At 48.1% G+C, this 16,335-nt stretch overlaps 1 protein-coding gene across 1 annotated transcript in view; it reads left to right on the plus strand.

Annotated features, from left to right (window-relative positions):
• The window catches only part of GSTCD (glutathione S-transferase C-terminal domain containing), a 39,909-nt gene extending 34,524 nt beyond the window's left edge, over positions 1–5,385 (plus strand). The window contains exons 12-15 of the mRNA XM_078865127.1: positions 119–252; positions 1,057–1,087; positions 3,466–3,535; positions 5,072–5,385. Coding sequence (XP_078721253.1) covers positions 119–252; positions 1,057–1,087; positions 3,466–3,535; positions 5,072–5,283 — 447 coding nt within the window. The 3' untranslated portion in view covers positions 5,284–5,385. The remainder of the gene's footprint in view (positions 1–118; positions 253–1,056; positions 1,088–3,465; positions 3,536–5,071) is intronic.
• Positions 5,386–16,335: the final 10,950 nt, after the last annotated feature.

The raw sequence follows: 16,335 nt of genomic DNA on the forward strand, positions 1-16,335 counted from the left end.
CGCCCCAAAAGCTCAGCGAAGGCCACACGACGGAACGGTCACACGTGCACACCGCTAGCGAGCGCCCTGTTATTTGTCGCACGGCCGCATCACCGCTCCGCCCCTCGCCCCGCCGCAGGTTGCGCTGCACGCGTGCGGAGTGGCGACGGACATGGTGCTGGAGCGGTGCGTGCGGGCGCGCGCTGCCTTCGTCGTCAGCCCCTGCTGCTACGGCTTCATCCAGAACACGGACAAGGTGTCCTTCCCCAAAAGGCGAGCGACACCGGCGTGCGAGCGGCGGTGACTTTGCCCTCCCGTGTGCACGCCGAGGGGCACAGGCGGTGCATCCGCCGGTCATCTCGGTCGGTTAACCCAGAACACCTGGGTCTGTCTGTCTCGTGACCTCCTGCCTCAAAGTGCACCTAGCCTGGCGCAGGCACTGTGGCGACGTCGCCGCGACTTAGTAGGGGCGAATGGTGGCTGTTGTGCTGTGCCTGGCAGGCTGGAGCCTGCGGTGGGGCTGTGGTTGGGCCACTGAACTGTGAATTTGGATCCCACGAGCCGAGTTTGATTCCCGGCCACGGCTAACATCGGTGCCAATTGCCGAGGCCAGGCTGAAGCCTCCCCTACGTGGACCCAGCCTATCATAATTGGAATATAAACCTCTACAACATCCAGTGAAAATCCTAAAGTGGCAAATAGTTTTGACTGAATTTAAATTATCCAAAATGCAATGTGTAATATACAATTTATTTATAGGTTATTTTGCAGGTTAGGCTGCTTTGTACTTTTCTCAATGTGTTTATAGCACACGAATGATAAGATTACGTTTATGTACTGAGGGTGATATATCGTTAGTTAGATTATCCCAATAAATTACGACACCAACCTCAAAATTATTATTTCTTCAGTGAAATGTACGGTTGTGTTGACAAATCACGTGCTTTGTCTCTCATCAGTGTAATCTGTGTTAACCTCCACGCCATGAGCCAAATGTTCCCAAGTGTGAATTACATCACCACATGTGGCTGAAGTCTGATGATTTTTCCTTTGTGCTGTGATTTATGACCCTTTCAGCCAGATGTTTCAGGAGGTGTTGTCCTATCGGGTAAGTGTGACTTTACACGACTAGGTAGGTTCTGCATTCCCATGCGAGGAATTCCCACTTTCTACAACGTATTCACTGTGTACCTATCATCGCGTAACGCAACACCGTTACATTTGCAGGGAAGCATGTAAACTGCACCTCCTGGAAGAGTTATTTACAAACCTTTAACATTCATCGATACACACAACGTGTCGTTGAAATGATATATACTGTTTGTCTGCCACTGGATGTAGACCTCTCCCCCTCTGTGCGCCGTATTCATGATGGAGGTTGGGAATTAAACTCCGGTCGCTGGATTTTCTTGTGCACTGAATGAACCACGATTGCCACCACTCTCCCGTGCCCAGAGCTTTAGTGGGTTCTGTTTTAAGGCTCATATATCTTGGTTATAAAACAAAACAGTGTTTCTAAAAAACATTTTTCAGTAAAGACTTTAAAAAAATACACACAATGCTGCTTTAGTTTGTAGGATGGGGTAAGAGTTTAGACAAAAATGTTGAGCAGCCCACCCAGTAGGACCTACAGCACCAGGAGTGGTTTTATGCATTTGGCTGCATATTCCATCATATTGTCATTATTTTATGTTGGCTGTAAAATTAATGCACCTATTTACGAGCAATATGCTCTGGACCATGCATCCCTGCCTGCATACAACAGCCGGCATTGTGGGTGAGGTTTGAACCATCAGAGTGGAGTTTGTGTTTAATAAGAGGCAGTGAACAACATTAAGGGTCATCTGGCTGCATTGCAAGCTTGAAAGACAATCCATCAGTGTATTCTTTACGGTAATCTATGTGAATCTGGGCACGTGTGCTATAGATTTACACATCTTAAACCAGACAGGAATTGGATTGGTCTCCATGAGCAGAAGCTAGTGGGACACTGTCAGGCCAGATCTTGGAGGCCGCTTGGGGCACCACGGTGGCTAGGAGATGTTAACTACCTCGCCTGGTGTACAGCAGGTCGTGGGCTCGATCCCGACCCTGACGCCTGCTGCTGCTGCTGTATATTGGGAGTTTGCATGCTCTCCCCGTGCTCGTGTGGATTTTCCTCCAGGTTCTGGGGGTTTTCCCCTCCACATTTAGAATCAACGTGCGTTTAGAGTATTTGGCTGCTACACATTTCCATGTGATCAGCCACTTCGTTGAGCTGTCATTTGTGGCCAGGCCGTTTCTGAAAGAGAGCTACAATGTCGCTCCGTTGGTAGCAAGCGTCGGTGAGGCATTGTAGCATTGTGCTGCCTTTGGCCCTGATGGCATCTTGGTCTTGAAACCAGGTGTAGACTGGCAGCACAGGCCTCGTGTTTGAGAGTTTTGGACACCTCATTGCTATTTTTAGTTACCCTACGTTTTTGGAAACTTCAAACACTGATGGATACTATTTCAGAGGATCGTCATCTCAAGTGAGTGATACATTAGTTGACATGTGAGTTGTATCGGTGCATATGCAGCGTCCATACGGCCTTCAGAAATCACTGAATTTCAACACGATCTTGTAAAGAATAATTCATATTTGACTTTAGATGTTAACATTTACCACAGATTGTATTATTCTTTTTGTAATCCTCAGACACAGCTTAAAATAAAACAATTTAAACATGTGAATATATATTTTACACCACTACATCTTATTTACTGTAGATGTGTACAGCATACAGTAGGCAGACATGACATGTTTGTTACATAGTTAAGATGTTTTACAAATATAGCAGTTGAGGCAGTAACATGGCCTATCAGCAATGCGTTGGTTGCTTGTTGCAGAGATTCAAGGTTCGGTTTCAGTGGCCGCCCTGGTTATTGTGGGTGTCTCAACAGTGGACCTTACAGGACCCTGTGGCGTCTTTCGCAAGAGTTGGCCATTGTGTGTGGGGTGTCTGTGTCAAAATTGACCAAGTTAGAAAATTACCCGCGAATGAATCGGTTGGGATTGTACAAAGCGGATGTTGCCCTCTACTTGCAGACCGCAGAACTTGGGCAATTGTTGGTGCCAGTTGTGGATTGCCTTCCCACTCGTCTGTGGGTTCCTGCCGCTTTCCATTTGAAAGCCGAATGCGTTACAAATCTTACGGCGTTGCGATATGCAAATTGGATGAATGACGTCGCTATGCAAAATAACGCATTGCATTACTCACGTCCTTACGATTACGTTGATAATTTGTGTAACAAAACAGAACAGTGGTCGGGTTCAGACGGGCGAATCGTTCCACCCCTGCCATACAGAAGAAGAACAAGCAACCCGCGTATTTCCAGAAGCTAGCCGGCTACGCCTGATTGCGGCGACGGCCGGTTTGTTTGTCACGGCGTGACGGTGCCTCCATGCCTGCTTGTTTATGTTCGTGCTCCCCACGACTGCCGTTGTGTGTCTGTGCGTGCGCGCAGGAGCACATGGTCTTATGCAGGTTCGCCGACCAGACCGCACAGCACCTCTCCGCTGACAGACGCAGCACAGGTGAGGAGGACGGGGGGGGCGTGTAGGACCCCATCAGAAACGGAATGGCGGCCAGCTTGGGGTTGTTGATCACGAGGCCCCTCGCTAGCACCTTGGGATTAGCACGTCCCCTCGACGCAAGGCACGCTGCGGCACGGACTGACTCTCCCGAGTCAGCATTTTGAACATTTTGCCGTTACCAGTTTTGTGCGCCGACCGCTTTGCTGTGAACAGTGTCACCCTCAGGCGTCACTTCTCACATTCCTGTCATCACACCCCACTAGCCGCCTTCCCATGCACGGTGTCCCCATGCTTACCAATGTTTCCAATCACGTGGATAATATCTGCGTATCGGTGTTTTGCGCGTGTGTGTTTGTTTATAATACGGGTTAATCTGAATCATTGGAGATGCTGTGTATGGGATGGTAGTCGTAAAAAAACTTTATCATCATTGTCTCTGCACTAGCTAATCTCATGTGGACTTGAATCAACAAATCCCCAAAGCTCAGTACAGATTGTCCCAACGAGCACACAGATATAGACAACATACCACTGTCATCATTGCACACTCTTTTAGAAGCGTCAACCATCATGTCAGCACACCGTAGCTTACCCTCACAATGAAAATTCAATACGAGGTCAACTGTCCTCTCTGTTAACAATCCTACTTGGCCTTGAGCCCGGCTACCCCTCTCCCCTTTCTTCTTTCTCCCTTGCCCCACTTGCACCTTGCACTGCAGCAGCAGCAGCAGCAGCCAAGACCTCCTGGTGACACCTCTCTGTAACCCTCTGCTCAGGAGGCGATCGCTCTTCCTCTGCTGCCCATCCTGTTTTTATCTCCCACCTCCGACTCCATTCCCCCCCTTTTTTTTTGTTAGTCTGAGCTCAAATCTTCATCTTTATCCTGTAGAAATCTGAGTACTGTGACGTTTCGCCGGTAATTACAACCAGCTTCATCAGGCGATTTTGCCAGAAATGTTACGTGCCAAAATCTGCCTGATGAAGCTGGTTGAGATTACGTCGCACTCAAATTGTCAATGTTGTGGGTTTACTCCCCTTCAACACTGGTGTAAAGAAGTAGTAACTAATTGACACTTTTTTTCGTGACAAACCTTAATAATTGGCTGTGTCAGGTGGTGGGCTCACAACACATTTATATTTACGTGATGTAACCCAAAAAAACTTCATTATAAATAATATTGAGCGCGAAATCTACGTGATAAATCATCCTTTGGCGTCCTACCTCTCACTCGGCATGAAATGATGCATTGGTTCTAATTGGTTCTCACGCTCGTAGGCTCACAAAGAATCAACTCTTGAATTGAATCGTGGGACCAAATCGTGATAATTTATGCAACCGCTGACTGAGTAATCGTTGGATGCCTATTTGGTGACACTGCCTTAGAAGTGGTGCACTCCCCATACCACGTCTCCCCTTTCTTGCCAACTCTCTATACCGGATCTTTGTGTGCGCTCAAATATGGACGGGTAAATAAGCGTTTTCTTTTGTGTTTACATCAAAATCTTTTTTTTTTTTAACCGGAATATATTTTGCAGGAAAGGCGTGCATGACGTTGGTCGACCAAGACAGGGCCGCAGCAGCCGCAGAGAGCGGATTCCACGCGCACGTCCACTCCATGACTCCGGAGACGTGCTCTCCCAAGAACAGCATCCTCGTGGGGGTCCCGGACGCGCGCTTCCTGGCGGACACGACTACCTCCCCCCGCTGCTCCTCTCACACCGTGTTCGCTGCACAAGCTCAGCGCTAGGCCCCCGAGCGTCCAGGGGGAGAGACGCAGGACGGGTGGAAGAGTGGGGCCAGGCTCGACGTGTAAACAGAGCTGAGCTCTTCTTGTGCACAGTTGTGGAATTTAAGCTGACAAAAAATGCACACGTACGGGTTTTTAATTGGAAGCGTGCGTGTGATGCGGCGCGAGCTGGTCACGGCCTCCTGGGACTTTTATTTTTGAGTCTGAATTCCAAGAAGTGGTTACAGATTTTACCCTGATTAATTGAATAGTTATTTTTGAAATTCTATTAGTTTGTTTGGATAGAAACATATCTTGTTTATATAACTTTTGTTTGTAGTTGTCACTTATTTTACTGTCATTTAAACTAACTTTTATATAAATGCCGCGATGAATATACATGCATTCAAGCAAAATATTGACTTGGTTTCATTTATTTTACACTGGCTTCAACGGGACATGTGTTGCAGCACCTGTTGAGCTGATAACAAACGAACTTTATGTGGGACTTTATGTCTGCCAATCTGCTCGTATCAGGATTGATTTTGAACCAATAGTAGGAAGACAACAGCATATATTGCCACAGTCACTTTTTCATTATCCTTTTATTATAGATGATAGGTAATTGTAATTGTTCAAATGATAATATGAGCATGAAACTTGGCATGTGTGTTTCACTGGGTAATCTTTCAAGAAATATATACACAGCCTCTTGAAATTCCAAAAAGGCCGCTAATGTTCCATATACTGTAATATCCTGTTTTGACCCTGGCATCGATTGGATTCTCCCAACTCATACGGACCACGGGTTGCACGCATTACATTGCATATCAGGCAGGTGACGTGGAGGCAGAGAACTATCAGCCAGACACCCAAAGTCCTGTTGATGTGGGGTGGACCAAACAAGGTTTCATCGTGCCTAGACCACTATTCCATCTATTGCGAGAAATTTCCATCAAGTGACAAAATGCGTCTGCAAGACAGAATGTTGTCGACGCTGAAAATGCCACCACTGCGGTCGCAGTTGCACAGCGGCATGCTGTTGTGAGTGCCGGGCTGCGTATTAAATCTCACGAACCTCTTATGATGTGCAGACGCCAGTTGTGTTGGATAGAAAATAATATTAGGTGGTGGATTTCATGTAACTGGTGAATGTATGTTATAACGAAGTCTGTCTGGCTGATGCTGGGCTGAAAAGATTTGGTGGCAAAAACATCCTGATGAGACGTGAAAGGTACATTTGAGGAATTTATTTTGGTGTAATAAGTTCAACAAAATACAATGATCCCCCCCCCCCGTATAGCCTGTAACCGACTGTTGGGGCAAGTGATGTTCGCGAGCACCTATGAAGGCCGGCAAAGTACACGAGGGGGCAGGTGGCCAACACAACGCTCGGCCGCCTTTGTCTCCATCATGGCGATGTTTACATATTGCTCCGGGTACTCATTTGAGGCTGAGTCGACCTAGGGGAGGCCCAGGACCGGATTCAAATAATCGTCACTGGTGTTCTAGCATGGCCACAGACACACATATATACAAAGGTTACTCAAATTGAACAACTGTCAATTTCAGTATCGAACGTGGCCATTTGTGTCAAAAATATGACACCTGTCTTGAAAAATAGCAGCCATCCGGGATTTTTCGGGCAGCTTCCGTTGTGTTGACTGGCCCAATGCAAACGTACATTTATCGACATGTTCACGCCCGTCTCATTTGAACAGAGTCGTAATCCTCTGTTAGCCACTCCGCGTCTTAACACTCAGACATGCGTCGGGTTTGATGCGGCTAAGAAGACATGTCTGGCAACGCCAATGAAGGTGTACATTGTTAATGTAGTGCGGCGGTGGCTTCTGTGATGCTAAACTAGACAGGGTGGGATCGAGACGCATTTTGGGGGGGGGGGGTGTTTGTTAAATACACTTGAGCAGAGGAAATGTTGACTCGGGTCACCCTCATGTCCCTTGTCCCTGCGTCCACTTACACCACCGCCACTTCTTCCCATCGCCAGGAGCTCTCATCTCGCCTCATCTCCCCCTCCTTCATCTCCTTTTAGCGGCAGCATAGTTTAGACTCCATAAGTAAACAGATGCAGGAGCAATTATTCCTTCGCTGCCGTAAATCCTTCACACGGTGATGGGTGGGGGTGGGGGGTGCTGTCCAGACCTGGCTGGCTTTTGTGTCACAATAAAATATTTTTGAGAACCATTGTTGGAACCCGTTGCTTTGGAAGTGAAACTGAGAGAAGCTTCGCTACGGCGTTGTTGAAGGATTGGCGGCCTGCGTTTGCGTTTGTTTACAAGTTTGTTGCACGTGCTGGTGTCGGGCAACCTGCAGGAGGTTTTGTTTTTCGTCGAGAGAATGCAGCCAACGGGACGCAGAGAGAGGCTTCTCTCGCCTCGGGCTGTGCCACAGGTGAGTTCGTCGGTAAGCCGCGATGTCACGGAAGATTCGTCAACTCTCCCAGTGATTGGGTTCAGTGCCGGATTATATCCTCGTAGCACAAGTAGCTACACATGCTGCTACGGGCCCCGCACTTTCAAGGGCCCCGCGCTAAATCCTTTCAAGCTATCAATTCCGGTTCAGTGATTCTGCACTTGCTCTATTACTATAGTACTATACTGCCTTTAACTTTTACGAACGACTGGTTAAGGTTAGCGATTTGTTGTATTATCTGGTAAAAACACAACTACTTTACTATGCAAGTTAAAAATTAGTGTTTTAATATTTACGTGTGTTTTTATTTATTTATGGCCCCTTAATAACATCATGATCGAGGCCCCGCACTAGCTTAGTCCGGCACTGCCGGGGTTTATAAACGCAGCCCGCAACATGGACCGGTGCCAACAAGGTGCACGGTCGTTCCCAGCCACAGCGCCCCAAAGCGAACTCTTGAACAAACAGCTTTTAGTTCACTTGAACTGAACCTTGCTACAACTTCGGCTTCATAATGGAGCCCTTGGCAAGCGTTCACTTTCAGCAGCGTCGATACGAAGCTGTCAAATATACTCTCGCTGCTGCTGCTCTCGGGAAAACAAGGCACGAGACCTTGCCATCGGAGTACAATGGGAGAGTTGTGCGTGACTGTACTTTACTGGGCAGACAGGTGGGTTAATGGTGTGTGCTCTGTACGAGGGGTTCATTCATTAATCATTGGCGAAGTTCAAAAGTGCTGCTGCTGGTCTTGCGAGCGCCAGGGCTTGATGGCCGTGGCGGTGGTCTGGGCTGGTCATGGTGTGTAGGAAGCAGGCGTGCTGTCAGCTCGCTTGACACATTCATAACATCTCGTGGCCATCATTGTGTGCTGACATCAAGACAAAGTGGAGCCACTCTGCAACAAGTTCATGGATGGGCGAGGGCCCTTTGTGATCTGCTGTTACGGGCAACATGCGTGGGCGAACAGGTGCATGATGAACACGGCGTAGTTACTAATGTACTGGCATTGTCGCAAACGAAATGGGACGATAATGCATTATGCGTAATGCTGTACTACAGTCCTTCAAACATGTGTATTAAGTCGTGAAGACAGTGAACGTATAAACAAGCGTATTGAGAAAATTGTGATGGCCATTATTGCACATGCACTTTCAGAGGTCTATATTTCTATATGCACTCGATGTATTAATGAACCTGCATCTCCAGACTACTAATAGCGGGGTGGGTATGTTAACATTTTCAATTGCTTACCTTATTTTGCTCAGAATATGTTTTTAACCGAGATAAGCCATAGCTGGACGTGTTGTTGTTTATTCACGGATTTAGATGAATGCCATTCACACTGAATTTCTGACGAGTGAATCAAGATAAATGTTAATGCTGCAACTCGGATACAGAGAATGCGGACCTATTGATTTCGAAGCTCGCTCCACCTGGCAACTGGGCGGTGCCGATGAGACATCTGAATATGAACATTTCAGTATCTAACGTTGCGGACCATCGAAAACAATCAAAGTGCAGGATTTGATTTCATAATGCATTTTATTTAGACGTTTGAAAAAAATTTAATTGTAGCTTCGAATATAAATGTATAACAGCTGTGCACACGAGTATATACAAGTTCATAATACACTGCTGGATATATTGCGATGTTTTGGCCAATATCAGCACACTTAAATATAAATGGGGTTCGCCCACAAAGACCTCTTTCAAGCCAAGTTGTTCCAAAAAAGCAGGGCCAACGTGCACGTTTGGGGGCTCGCTCAAGAATAACATTCGCGACCGCAGTGATTTAAGAAAGGTAGACACTATTTGGCACACCGGGCTTTAAGCAGTTTCTCATTTTGATAGATGGCCCTTGTGGGCTCCACTGTTAAACGGTCCTAATCGGTTATGTTTGCATTGAACAAAAATACTTGGGAGATCCGCTAAAAGCCTGATTGAATGTGCGTGCAAAAAAATATCCACGCGTACATTCCTAAATGATTCGCAATGAAGAATTCCTTTGGTACATCCTCGCACTTAAGAGGCTGAAAATGATCAAATACATTATGGGACACGGTCAACATTGCAAAATATATATCTTTAAAGAAATGGACATTGCGATGATGTGTGTTTTAACGAAAGCACACAAACAGCGACCGATACGCGCCAAAATAAAAGCGTCGCGTGTTTCAAGCTGTGTTAGTTGGCGCCGCCCCAGTTCCACATTCGGTAATCCCCCGGCATTTCATAGAAATGACAGACGCATGCAAACATATAATTACCACCTTTAAAGCACGTGTATGCCGAGGAAGAATGGATGGGTCTGCGATTCACAAACCCCGGTGTCTTAATAGACAAAAGTGCCAGTCTGTTTCCCCCGTCCTGTCCCGTCTGTCACGCTGCTGAATGCTTTTGGATCTTTTGCTGGCTTAGTTACACCGAGTGACGGAGGCCAGATGTTGAGACCTGACTCGCTGGCCATTATTTGCTTTTTGTATTTCCCCCTCCCCCCCTTCATTGGGCGCAGGTGTTCTGAGCTGAGAAGTTCACCGTGATTCCCAGTCTCGGGGGATGTGAAGCTGTGCAGGAGGCTGCAGGTTTGAAGGCGTTTGCCAGCATCTGCTCTCGTCTTGTTAGTGACTTTCATCTACTTTATACAAAGAAAAGTATTGGTTGGTGGTGGTAACCAGGTTTCTATGGATTCATCACCTGGCGATTTGAAGAAATGTCACAATTTGGGCTTGTGATTCAATTGAAAAATCAATTATTTGTTGTATTTTTATCCTACAGTCTTGTGTGCAGTGTTTCCCAACTCCTTAAAGCAGCAAGTCGCGAAACGAACCTTCAAAAGTCACTTGACGTCACGAGGCAGGCCTTTACAAATGTGTTAACTATGTCACGAGACATTTTAAAAAAAAAGTATTTCACGTCGTTCATCTTATACAGAACCCTCGATACAGACACTGTGAATAGTGTCACTAGATTATGGCGGGTGTTACTCATCGTAAACTGATACAAGTTTAATTATACACTATACCGGGCATCGCTCTTAAATGTCCCAGAAATTGTCTCGGTTTGCCGTGAGTCGTTTTTAACTAAATTTTGTCACTGGGGAAACCCAACAAAATGATTAAAATCTTGCGACAAAATCACTACAATGGCAACACTGCATGATTGCACATTCATGACTGTTGGCTGCACTGGCTGCAAAAATACGACGTATCATTCGCGTACAATTTGTAGAAATTGTACGCAATTGTCACGCGGGGCAATTCGATGCGTCGCGCATCGTACGGATCGGCGGTACCGGCGTCCACGTGTAGCCACAGCGCCTTGTCTCGCGGAGACCCGCTGCTCGTGGTTTAATGCCGAGTTTGATCGGGTAGAGCGCAGAGGGCGAGCGAGCCCGGCGAGTTTGGTGGAGGTGGGGGAGCTGAGACGCAAGGCGGCCACCTGCCTCTGCGGAGCACGAGGTTACGACCTGGGCTGATCGAGCGGTGTCGGGGCTGTGGCGCTCAACGAAACGTCGCTCTCCTCCCTCGTAATCCCCCGGGGTTCCGCCCCCTGTCTCTCCCGCCAGACAAAATAGCCCTTGGTCAGAAGGGAACGAGCCCGGGAAAGGGGGGGGGGGTCAAGGAGAGTGTGCGACAATTTGCAAAGGGCAAAATGTGTCATTATTGGATGCTGCAGAGCTTTCGCGAAAGATCTTGGGTGCTCGGAACGTGCAGGGTGTGGAGATAAAGTCGCCGGTTGTTTCACTGGAACATAACTCCTGGATACAAATATTTGAGAGAGAGGAAAAAACCCACTAAAAACAAGTTTTGATCTACTTCGTTGTTGCTGGTGCATAAACAGAAATGACAAAACCCCCAATAAATTTGTCAATAGCATTGCCCTAAAAGGTTTTTTGTTTAAGAAGTGGCGATGCTGCCAATGGTCCTTATTAGCAGAGAAGGGCCATAGCCCAAAAATGTAGATTTTTTTCATATAATTATATATTTAAGAAATGTTTAAGTATATTTTTCTTTTTAAGGTAGAATGTGGGTTTTTGCTCGAGAGAAGAATATTGATCTCAACGGTAAATTTATGATATATATTTCGAACACTAGTTAATGACTGAACCACATCTTAATTCTCCAGTAATTAGTCCAAAAGTGCTTACGTAGGTGATCATGTGAGATGTGATTGTGAATTGTGGCAAAAACTTAAAAATGAAAATAAAAATGGACTTGTGTGGTCTTGAATCGCACGAATGCGAAGCTTTCAAGTGATGAATGCACCACTGCATAATCTATAAATGCCATATGCGATAGCTTTTTTCACCCGGCAGTTTGAGGCAATTGATATCAACATAACATTATGGACATCTGTATGTAATGCATTTATACACTTTAGGTGAGGTATCATCTTACGTTGCGCGCGACACATTCGCTCAGCTCGTGCCCCTGTTGCCATCTCGTGCAGGCGCTCTGCAGTCTACACAGATCTCCTGTGATCTGCGGTAGCGTGGCCCACCAATATCACGGATCCTATTAGTGGCGGGGTGAACTGCAAAGTGACTCCACTCATCCATGGGAAAGGTTTGTGGATAATCACGGATCATAGCAACAATAGTGCCACGGGTGACGGGGTTTTTTCATGGACCATCTAGTAATAGGTAATAGGGTCGCGGATAACAAACGTTCTCTCGTTAGTGTAAAACTTCAAAGGAATTTCCACTAAACCCCAAAGAGGGTGCTCGCAGTGTTTGTAGCTGCTTATCCCCGAGTCGCTGAACCACAGTAGCACCGTGCAGGATTACCTTGTTGGTGCACGAGTGCCACGCACACTTGGACAATGGCCATGCTTCTGCGCCCTTGTTAGCGAGGCCTGCCCATTAAGCAGAGCCTCTCACTCTCCACGCCTGAGTGGCAGCCCGAGTGGACATCGCACGGGGAGAGAGAGAGAGAGGAAGACGGGGGCACTCTCCCTTGTGCAGGAGGGAGGGCTCTGAGTGGGGGCCCTGGGGGTGGCTGACTGTGGTTGTCAGAGACTAGTCTGACCAGTGTTTGATGGGGCACATAAATCTGTATACGTACCATCTGTCCCTGCAACCACATACCAAGATGTGGGATGTCACTTGGTGTATCTAATTACTGAGACATGTATTAATTCGCCCGACACAGATTTGGTGGCTTGTGAATTGATCGTCGTGCACAAGTAGGTGCGCCTAACGTGAGCGTCAAAGTTTATTTTAATTAATCAGTGCACAGTTACAAAGCTAATTATCATTTTGGAAAAAGCCGAAAGTCCTTTCGCTAATTTTGCGGAAAATACTTTGTATAGCAGATATTATTTTTCAGATAATGTATTGGGTCAAATTGAGAAGTCAGATCATTTATTGGGTGAAATTAAGTCAAAATTAAAATCGAGAAGTGAACTGAAACACTCTCGCACTCTTAGTGGCAGGGACTAACGTTGTGAATTGTAACAATTCTCTTTGTTGTTATTTATGTTCATGACCAACATTTGCACTAGTAAATATTGCCATTTATACACTGTTACTAGATGTGTCAATAAAAAAATGTCAGTGGTTGGTTAATGTTGAATCAATTCGCCAATGGGCCTTCCAGATTTGTACTTGGGAACATATGTAATGTTGTGTCTTCACCGAGTATCACCACTAAAGTGTGGCCTGTTAAACTAACACAACTTGTGTCATGGGCAAGAGCCTGATGCAGTGATTTTGACGGTTTACAATGTACCATAGCGTGCAAGTTTGTATATTTGCAGATGCTAAAGTGTTCCATTTAGGGCGTAACAAACTTAAGCAGACACACACTCTCTTGTATGTGCGCAAGTCTGCTCTTGGACATGAGCCGGTGCGGAGTTTGGTGGCAAACCCTGAGTGAAAAAATTCTGTATGGCCAACAAAAGAGAACATTTGTGATAACCGCTGTATGAACATTTCGCAAGGGTTATCTTCCAATTCTTTGTCATGTCGAGTAATATACCTTCTGAAAATACCGACCTAGTTTTACCACTTCGCGTGCTACTGAAAAGTGAAATATCTGGTATGTAGTCATGGAATAAACCCAGTTGTACTTTCAAAGTGTAATAGACAAACGGTAAACATCTCCACCTTTGCTCGCTCTGCCCTTCCCTAACAGCAGCACACCTGCTCAGCTGTGGGGTTGACACCTGATTTTGCATGCGCGTGTACAAGTGGCTGTGCTGTGCCAGCCTTCATAGGTGCTCGCGAACAGAAGTATGTTAAACGCTATATGAGGGGGGGGGGGGTCTTTGTGTTGTGCGTCTGTGCAGACTTTATCAATTATCCTCTATTCTTGAGCAAGCAAATGGATGACTCGGAGAGCATTGGCGAGAGAGGGAGAGAGCGCAACTGCAGTGAGATCGAGAAATCTTGGATGACCTTCGTCTGTCATAAAACACAACCATGAAGCATCCGCACCATCGCCAGCTCTGCCTCGTCCTTCCTTAACACCAAACCAACAACCGCCGTTCGCCACTAAGTGGCGGTGACATCACTACGGCGCTTGTGCCAGGCTAGGTTCACTTTGAGGCCACGTGAAGTGTCGAATGCCCGCTGGCAGGAGGTCACGAAGCTGATCCAGGTGCCATGGGTGTACTGAGGTGACTGGCAAATGCACCAACTGCGCTCCCCACTGTGCCAACTTTCTGCGTTTTATCGGCCCGGCGTTCCGCTCGTTGTTGTGAGCGTGACTCCTCAGCCCTCCGCTGTTGCTGGAGGGCGACTGCCTCCATCTCCCCGGCAGCATCCTTCACGAACCTCCTCCACAAAGGCCGATCGTGACACTGCTGCTGCTGCCGGTCATCGGCAAGTCCACTCAGCTCCAGGCCCTTCTGTATCGCGTCAGTCCTGCAGGTGTAGCCGCCTGTAGCAGAGCACGGGAGAGGGTTCATTTTCTTAGGTTTTTTAGGTAAAGTCACGTAGGTAAAACATCAAAATTAATAAAAATAAAATAAAAGAAAAATCACGACGTTTAGCTGCAGCTAATCTGGCTGTGACGGTCCCACCTGATGACGGAGACTTGTGTTGCCTCCGAAACGTCGTGATTTTTATTTTATTTTTTATTAATTTTGATGTTTTACTTACGTGACTTTACCGAAAAAACCTAAGAATATGAATCCTTGCAGTCACGAAAGCTTCAAATCTAGAACGGGAGAGGGATAGAGGAACGGTGTGAAGACGAAAATATAGAGCGAGTTCGTATCTGTCCCTAACTCTTTCTGGCGCCTCTTGCACTCACGTTACATTGCTGCTGTTTTACGGTTATCGTGGGTTTAGTTTACGACCGTTAAATATATCGTTTGTTAGTTGTGAAGTGTTCCTTGAGAACTCCGTACTCGTTCTCTGCGATATTGATGTGTTTGTATTTTATTTGCGTTTCTGCTGCTGCTTCTGCGTTCACGCACCACGGGCCCCCCTTGTAAAATAGGCCGGGTTGGCAACTGGCTGAACGGGATCATCCGGGAAAACGAATCAAAGTAAAGTCGAACGAAAGAGAGGCGCTGTGTGGGCGCTGTCTGCACGCGCCTTCCTCCTCTCGGAGTGGTGAGCACCTGACGTGAGTCACTGGGGTGGGTGGACGGGTGAGTGGGTGGGTGAGTGGGTGGGTGAGTGGGTGGGTGGACTGGTGAGTGGGTGAGTGGATGGGTGAGTGGGTGGGTGAGTGGGTGGGTGAGTGGGTGGGTGGACGAGTGAGTCGGTGAGTGGACGGGTGGGTGGACGGGGGAGTGGGTGGGTGGGTGAGTGGGTGGGTGGGTGAGTGGGTGAGTGGATGGGTGAGTGGGTGATTGGACGGGTGAGTGGGTGAGTGGACGAGTGAGTGGGTGAGTGGACGGGCGAGTGGGTGAGTGGATGGGTGAGTGGGTGAGTGGGCGGGTGGGTGGGTGAGTGGGCGAGTGGACGGGCGAGTGGGCGGGTGGACGGGCGAGTGGGTGGGTGGACGGGCGAGTGGGTGGGTGGACGGGCGAGTGGGTGGGTGGACGGGTGAGTGGGTGGATGGACGGGTGAGTGGGTGAGTGGATGGGTGAGTGGGTGGGTGAGTGGGTGGGTGGACGAGTGAGTCGGTGAGTGGACGGGTGGGTGGACGGGGGAGTGGGTGGGTGGGTGAGTGGGTGAGTGGATGGGTGAGTGGGTGATTGGACGGGTGAGTGGGTGAGTGGACGAGTGAGTGGGTGAGTGGACGGGCGAGTGGGTGAGTGGATGGGCGGGTGGGTGGGTGAGTGGGCGGGTGGGTGGGTGAGTGGGCGGGTGGGTGGGTGAGTGGGCGAGTGGACGGGCGAGTGGGTGAGTGAGTGGGCGAGTGGGTGGGTGGACGAGTGAGTCGGTGAGTGGACGGGTGGGTGGACGGGCGAGTGGGTGAGTGGACGGGTGAGTGGGTGGTTGGGTGAGTGGGCGAGTGGGTGAGTGGGCGAGTGGGTGGGTGGACGAGTGAGTCGGTGAGTGGGCGAGTGGACGGGTAAGTGGGTGGGTGGACGAGTGAGTCGGTGAGTGCGTGGGTGGATGTGGAAAAACAACCCAAGAGCAGGCGAGGCGGGCGGGCGGTGCGGGTGACCGGGAGAGCGAGAGGGAGGGGGGTGCGAGGGAGGCGCTGTCGCGTCGCCCTGGCTGGAGCCGCACACACACAC

This window comes from Lampetra fluviatilis, chromosome 19, assembly GCF_964198595.1.
Source record: "Lampetra fluviatilis chromosome 19, kcLamFluv1.1, whole genome shotgun sequence".
NCBI lineage: Eukaryota > Metazoa > Chordata > Hyperoartia > Petromyzontiformes > Petromyzontidae > Lampetra > Lampetra fluviatilis.